Source organism: Penaeus japonicus, unplaced genomic scaffold (genome assembly GCF_977035675.1).
Source record: "Penaeus japonicus unplaced genomic scaffold, GWHDUDI00000001_assembly GWHDUDI00000030, whole genome shotgun sequence".
Taxonomy (NCBI): domain Eukaryota; kingdom Metazoa; phylum Arthropoda; class Malacostraca; order Decapoda; family Penaeidae; genus Penaeus; species Penaeus japonicus.
In genome coordinates, this window is record NW_028234432.1 from 15,752,199 (window position 1) to 15,759,698 (window position 7,500).

General features: G+C 41.5%; 2 protein-coding genes across 2 annotated transcripts in view; both read right to left on the reverse strand.

The window, feature by feature from the left end:
- Nucleotides 1-1,660, reverse strand: part of LOC122266523 (putative glutamate receptor) — an 11,827-nt gene extending 10,167 nt beyond the window's left edge. The window contains exons 1-3 of the mRNA XM_086554714.1: nucleotides 1,602-1,660; nucleotides 1,267-1,357; nucleotides 798-956 (exon numbers count right to left, since the gene is read on the reverse strand). Of these exons, the coding sequence (XP_086410840.1) occupies nucleotides 798-956; nucleotides 1,267-1,357; nucleotides 1,602-1,645 (294 nt within the window). The 5' untranslated portion in view covers nucleotides 1,646-1,660. The remainder of the gene's footprint in view (nucleotides 1-797; nucleotides 957-1,266; nucleotides 1,358-1,601) is intronic.
- A 2,230-nt stretch (nucleotides 1,661-3,890) lies between these two features.
- The window catches only part of LOC122266522 (putative glutamate receptor), a 4,367-nt gene continuing 757 nt past the window's right edge, over nucleotides 3,891-7,500 (reverse strand). The window contains exons 3-9 of the mRNA XM_086554715.1: nucleotides 7,055-7,213; nucleotides 6,027-6,174; nucleotides 5,612-5,829; nucleotides 5,242-5,393; nucleotides 4,938-5,045; nucleotides 4,645-4,808; nucleotides 3,891-4,009 (exon numbers count right to left, since the gene is read on the reverse strand). Coding sequence (XP_086410841.1) covers nucleotides 3,891-4,009; nucleotides 4,645-4,808; nucleotides 4,938-5,045; nucleotides 5,242-5,393; nucleotides 5,612-5,829; nucleotides 6,027-6,174; nucleotides 7,055-7,213 — 1,068 coding nt within the window. The remainder of the gene's footprint in view (nucleotides 4,010-4,644; nucleotides 4,809-4,937; nucleotides 5,046-5,241; nucleotides 5,394-5,611; nucleotides 5,830-6,026; nucleotides 6,175-7,054; nucleotides 7,214-7,500) is intronic.

Sequence of the window (7,500 nt, forward strand, 5' to 3'; positions counted from 1 at the left end):
TATACACATGAATAGGCATAGGAACTATGCCTAAATGATTTGTACAGTTCATGTTAGATTCTGAGACATACATCGTTGAAAGAGAGAGAGAGAGAGAGAGAGAGAGAGAGAGAGAGAGAGAGAGAGAGAGAGAGAGAGAGAGAGAGAGAGAGAGAGAGAGAGAGAGAGAGTGAGTGAGTAAGTGAATGAGCGAGAGAGTGAGAGAAAGAGTGAGAAAGAGTGTGTGTGTGTGTGTGAGAGAGAGAGAGAGAGAGAGAGAGAGAGAGAGAGAGAGAGAGAGAGAGAGAGAGAGAGAGAGAGAGAGAGAGAGAGAGAGAGAGAGAGAGAGAGAGAGGGAGAGAGAGAGAGAGTGAGTGAGTAAGTGATTGAGTGAGTGAATGAGAGAAAGAATGAGACCGAGCAAGCGAGCGAGCGAGAGAAAGAGAGAGAGAGAGAGAGAGAGAGAGAGAGAGAGATAGAGAAAGTGAGAGAGAGAGTGAGAAAGTAGGCGAGAAAGAGAAAGATGGAGAGTGAATGAGTGAGTGAGTTAGAGAGAGAGAGAGAGAGAGAGAGAGAGAGAGAGAGAGAGAGAGAGAGAGAGAGAGAGAGAAGGACAGAAGAGGGAAAGGAGATAAACATATAAATAAATAGACGGATAGTCAGCTTGAAAAATGAAGGCTCTGCGACGTTTCTAAGTTCGTTTACCCTTGTTCTTTTCCAGCATCTAAATGATGATATTGATATAAAAAAAAACGTCACATTTTTCAGAAATTTGATCTATATGACTCTCATATCACTAACTGTGCAATCAAACTTACCATCGGGGTGAAGGGCATCAGGAAGCCAGCCAAGTCACTCTGCAGGCTAGGGCGCACCATAAGCACCGCCATGTTCTCACTGTATACAGGCTCAGAGAAGTCACACACGGTTTCACGGGCGCGAGACACGGCGAAGGGGCCCACCGCCATCTCCACCTCCTGCGAGACAACGGAGAATAGGAGAGATAGAAGGTAAGATAAGAGAGAGGGAAGAGGAGGGAGAATAGGAGAAATGGAAGAGGAGAGAGAGAGAGAGAGACATGGAGAGTGAGAGATAGATAGATAGATAGATTGAGAGAGAGAGAGAGATAGATAGATAGAGAGAGAGAGAGACATGGAGAGTGAGAGAGATAGATAGATAGATAGATAGATAGATAGAGAGAGAGAGAGAGAGAGAGAGGGATAATGAGAGGTGAGTGAGTTATACAGACAGAGAGACAAATGCTAAAGCGCAAATCAAAAGACTAACCTCTCGTTGCAACATCCCAAGCATCCCGGTCCAATTTCCATCGGCTTTGGCCACGCCCCAGACGCGATCCCCGGGCTGCACTAACTCGTAGCTGAAAAAGTTAAATTGTAATGAGTTAGAATAAAAAAAAAAAGAAAAAAAAAAAAAAAAAAAAAAAAAAAAAAAAAAAAACATACATTCATACATACATACATGGATACAAAGATGCATACAACAGAGACACACACATATAGAGGCAGAGAGGCATTACGAAAGACATCCAACATTCGTCCACACATAAACAAGTATACATTTTTTGACATTCATAATCCCACTGCCCTTAAATACTTCCTCACTCGAAGTTCATTTTGTCAGCGAGGATTCGTAGGAGGTTGTCCATGGGTCCTTGGATGGTCACGGTGCCGTTGTCCAGGACCACGATCTTTGTCCACGGCACCCACTGTAAGGTTGGATAGAGTTCATGGTGGTTATCGTAAAGAAAGTTCATATTTTTTTAAAAGTATTTGTTGAGATTGGGGATAATATGGATATGCGATTCATGTACGTGTAATGTCGAGAAAACAGATATAGATTTTTCTTTGTTTGTTTAAGATTGGTCTACAGTCTAGTCATTTAGGAGGCTGATTGGAAAAAAAAGGTGTAACCATCAGAGCAAAATCAAATACTATACTCTTATTTTTCACCCCCTCCCCTCCCCTACCAGAAAAAAGACCATGAACTACATCAAAATAGATCAACTTAACCTAAAAAAAAGTCCTTTACTGAACCAATAACACCTCTTATCACACAATTTACCTCTCCAGCAGCGATCTTGAGAAACGTCTTCATCTTGTCTTCCTGAAAGACAAGTACCTGACGAGTAAACAGCTGTCGATATGCGGGTCTTGGGTGTAAAGGCGGGTATATAAAGCTCATTCACATGCGCAACGAGTGTGGAATCTATTACCCATTAATTCACTTGTTTGGTCGAAAGGTTAGTTTTAGGTCGGTTCGATCTTCTTTTCGTTTGTGATGGAATGCAATGAATAAGGGGCGATTTGTAGCTTTATTGTCTGTAAATTTCTTTTTTGAAGTTCTTTGTTCCAAGTCAAAGTAATGGGTTTTTAACAAAAAATCGAGGGATTATTTCAGCTGATCCGAGCATTATTTAAAAAAAGAAAGAAATACAGTTTTTCGTAAACTGACACTCACACACACACACACACATACACACACAAACGCACACACGTACCTCACATTTACTATGTCTCTCCAATCTCATCTCAAATGCGTCGCAATACTCCAGACAGGGTCTCCATTTCCTAACATGCAAAGCATAGGTAGGTTGCTGTGCATGTTAAAACAGGGTATGTAATTGACGTCATTCAGTGATGTTTTGTGACCCTTTCTCCCCCCCCCCCCTCTCACTCTCTCTTTCTCTCTTTATTTCTTACTCTCTCGTTCTCTCTCCCACCCCCTTCCCTTTCTCTGTCCGTCTTACCTCGTCCTTTTGAGATGTACGCAATCACTTGTCTCAATAAACTCGTCAAAGTAAAAAAAAGTCTCTTTCTCTCTCTATTCCTCTTTATTTCTCCCTCTCTCGTTCTCTCTCGGCCCCACTCTCTCTGTGTGTCTCTTTCTCTCGCGCGCGCGTGCTCCATCACAATAATAAATTAACGCATTCATTTGCATTGCTCTGCATTCCTGCCTATTCCATATTGTTGTTTTGCACTATGGCCATTGCCTTCACCGTTATTATTATTGCAAGCGTCGTCGTCATTATTATCACTATCATTATTATATTTCTTCATTATCACTTGATATCATTATCATGATCCTTATTGTTTTTACTATTATCATTATTAGTATCATAATCATTACCGTTATCATCATGATTGATATCATCATCATTATTATTATCATCATCGTCATTATCATCATCATTATCAATTATGATCATCATTGTCATCATTATCATCATTACTATCATTATCGGTACTAATAGTAGTAGTAGTAGCAGGAATATTAATATCAATTATCATTTTTGCTAATATCATTATCAATATCAATATCATAAATCATCATAGAAATGTACAATACATTTTTTTTTCGTCCGACCCAATCATAGGGTATCACATTCATATTAATTGGTACACACCAAATGAAGGGAAAGTCTTACGCATTCTTTGGGACCTTTATTGCTGGGAAAGTCGTTCATCTGATTAAGTGCACGACATTTTTTTGTGACTACACCATGAGTTAAAACACAATAGTAAAACTAGATATATATATAGGGAGAGAGTTAAGGAAAAATGTAGGCATGGATAGATATGGATAGATAGATAATATATCCAGTGTATATATAGATTAGTAAATAGTTACATGGATGAATGAGTGATAGTAAAATGTGTAACGAGAGAGAGGGAGGGGCATCCCTGTTTATCAAGATAAAGAGAGACAAGAATAAAAAGAACATAAATCAAGAGAAAGTGGGAGAAAGAATGGTAGAGAGAGAGAGAGAGAGAGAGAGAGAGAGAGAGAGAGAGAGAGAGAGAGAGAGAGAGAGAGAGAGAGAGAGAGAGAGATGAGATCGATCGATCGATAAATAGATAGATGGAGAGAGAGAGAGAGACGGATGACCTCCTTCAAGTCCGAGCTCCATCCGCCCTCGCAGCATGTTCCTCATCGTCCTCAGAGGATAGCAAACCCGGGAAGAAGCTGACAAGGCCTTCCGCGATGACCGCCACCAGAGCCAAGCACACTCCTGCAGGTGCGAGGGGGACAGTCAGTCTTATAGGAAAAATATGATCCTCGATGGGTAGTGCCTATAAGGATTATTTTTGTTAGTAATGGGGTATTTGTAAGAAGAGATATGAGAAGCATTTACGAGAAAATAAAAATACTTGTGGGATAGTACTTATAAATAGAATGCCTATTTGAATTTGTACAAGAATGATATATAAACATGAGTAGTCTTTATTGAGAAGAACACTCCATTGGGTGATCCCTGTATGGTGTGTTTCTAAAGAAGTAAGAATTGCAAAAATATCTCAAGATGCACTACCATGAAAATAATGTTGAGAAAAATTGTACTTAAAAAGGAAAGGTTAAATCGGATCTGATTTCTAACTCATTTTTATATTATCTTTTACTTTCGTGTATTCGGTTGTCCATTGTTAGACCGAGTCATCAATATGTGAACTTTGCAATATAACGGAAACAGGACTGATTCAGACAATAACTAACTTAATTAAGATGTAGATTATTCATCGATTTATACAAACTATGTATAAGAATAAATTGATAATCGATTCATAGAACACTAACGAACCTGGTAATACCCTAATGCAACTAAAACCTCCACATCCCCCCCCCGCGTCTCCTCCCTTTCTCTCTCACCGGCAAAGAGGACCAACATGGGCCCGAAGAAGGACTCCAGGTCAAGGGCGGAGATATCCTGCGAGGACCTATCTGCCGAAGGGGGCTTGAGGCACTGGGAGGTGTTGACGATCTCGTTTTGAAGCCACATGTCAAGGATGCCCGCTTCCTTAAGCTTCTGGATCCTTGAGGAGATATGGGTAGTGACATGTTTTTTTTTTTCTGGTACTTTCTTATATATTCAGTATACGTGAGTCTTTCAATATACAGTCACTGTACCGTTTTTTCAGCATCTAACGTGTTATAAGTCTTACCAATAGTCTCCCTCCTCCTTATACGGCGAGGCAGTCTTGAAGGCCACAGCCAGGTTGAACGAGTGAATCACCTCTCGGGAGATGTACAGGTGACACGACCCCGAAGTGCTACAGGGGAGAATACATATTTTATATATATATATATATATATATATATATATATATATATATATATATATATATATATATATATACAAACACACACACACACACACACACACACATGAACACACGCACAAACATTCCCATTTTCAAAACTTGTGGAAACTGCAGCATCCTACACAGTAGGAGTCGCGCGTCGCACCTGAAGTCCCACGACATGGCCTTCTTCATGGTGGTGTGGTCGCAGAGGGCGGCATACTCGCCCCTGGAGATGGGTCCTCGCGCCGCCCAACAGTCAGGGAAGGTCCCGGTGTGCCCTTCGTATATGCGCTGCCGGACGCCGTCAGGTGCTTCCTACGGGTCACGTGGGCGAGGACATCCGAATGAAAAGTGTGAATGTGTATGATATACGACGAGGAAATGTGAAGTCCATTCGAAACTGAAGGTATCGGAGGAAATGTGGCTTAAAAAGACGAGCTTAATTTGTTTAGAAATCAGAGGAAAATATGGTTTGATTAAGAGTAATCTGAATCGGCATTTTACGAAGGTTCAAGGAAAGTGTAGTGCTTCACCTGGAAGTACTGAAGCATCCAGGAACCGGACTCCAGCCGCCAAGGGATGTCCGTTTGCGTGACGAGGTCTCGCATGGAGTCGATGGGAATGTCCACGCGGGGCACCGTCAGCATGGCCGTCAGGATGCCGCTATAGGACGACATGAACACGAGCGACGCCAGCAGCCACGTCGCCACGACCACCCGCGCGCCGTCCGTCTTCGGCAGCCACTCAGTGCCTGGACATTGCGTCGGACACGGATCGAAAAGGCATTTCGCTATTAGTTTGGAAGGTAGAGGTTTTTGCTATGGCTTCCTAACACGCACAGACAAACACGAAAGCACCCACTCATACAAACACACACACACTCAAATACTTAAAGCACCACTCCCCCCAAACACACACACACACACACACACACACACACACACACACCTTCCTGCGTGAGAGCCTTCACCACCCACAGCGCAGACACAGACAAAGGATTCTTGGGACTCTGGCGGAAGATCTTGCCCTCCGCCACCATGACGCTCGCAAAGGCCACGAAGATCCCGATTACGCTGGCGAGGATCAGCAGCCACACCTGACGGAGAGGTTTTCGCTCGAGAGTTCATACTGTTATCAGCTCATGATTATTGTTATTATCATCATCATCCTTATTATCATTATTATTATAATCATATCATTATTGTTATTATCATCCTCATGATTATTGTTATTATCATCAACATCATCATCCTTATTATCATTATTATTATAATCATATCATTATTGTTATTATCATCATCATAATTATTGTTATTATCATCGAGATGAGCTTGAGAGGAGTTCGATGATGATCAGTCTCTAGAGTAATGCTTATCATTATTATTGTTATCATGAAAGAAGAAGGAGAAAAGAGTAAGAAGAGGAAGAATAACAATAGGAAAACGAAGGATGGAGAAGAAAATGATGAGAAAGAAGTAGTAGAAGAAGAAGAAAGAAAAAGGTGATGCTGAGGAAGAAGGAGCAGAAAAAGAAGAAGTAAAGGGAAGAGAAGAAGAAGAGGAAGTGGAAAAAGAAGAAGAAGATGAAGAAGCAGAAGAAGAAGAAGGAAGAGAAGAAGAAGAAAGATGGGAAAGGAAAATGAAGAAAAAAAAGATGAAGAAAAACCAAAGAAAAAGAGGAGGAGGAAGTAAAGGGAAGGAAGAAGATGAAGAAGAGGAAGCGGAAGAGGAAGAAGAAGATGTAAAAGAGGAAAAAGAAGAAGTAGAAGAAGAAGCAGAAGAAGATGATGAAGAAGAAGAACAAAGAAGTAGAAGAAAAAGAAGAAGAAGAGTATATCAATAATAACAGCAATAACAATAATAATAAAAAAAAAGAAAAGAAAAAAAGAAGAGGAACAACATGAAGAAAATGAAAGAAGAACCACCAGAAGAATCCAAGAGTCTCAAGAGGGCCCGACCCCTATTCGCCTCGCTCACCGACAGAGTGAATGGCTTGAGGAACCCCGAGACGTCGCTCTGCTGGGAAGGACGAACCACCAGGATAGCCGAGTTCTCAGTCTTGACAGGGACCGAGAAATCACACACGGTCTCTCGGGAAGATGTCACGCCGAAGGGGCCGAGGGCGAATTCCACTTCCTGTGGTAGGGGGGAGAGGGGGGGAGGGGGAGGGGTATGTTCAGAAAGAAGGACTGGTGAGGGTGAGGGTTATGTTCAGGAGTAAGGGTGAGTGTGAGGTTTGATTCGGGACTAAGGGTGAGTGGGTGTTTGAGTTTATCCCGAGATTTTTGTTGTTTTATGTTTTTAGATTTGTTTTAGTGGACTCAGCTCGAATAATATCACCCCAGCACATTTATATTCACAGCGCTATAACATTCAGAAAATAATGCTGTACCATAACGCTGTAATATTCATAAAACAGGACA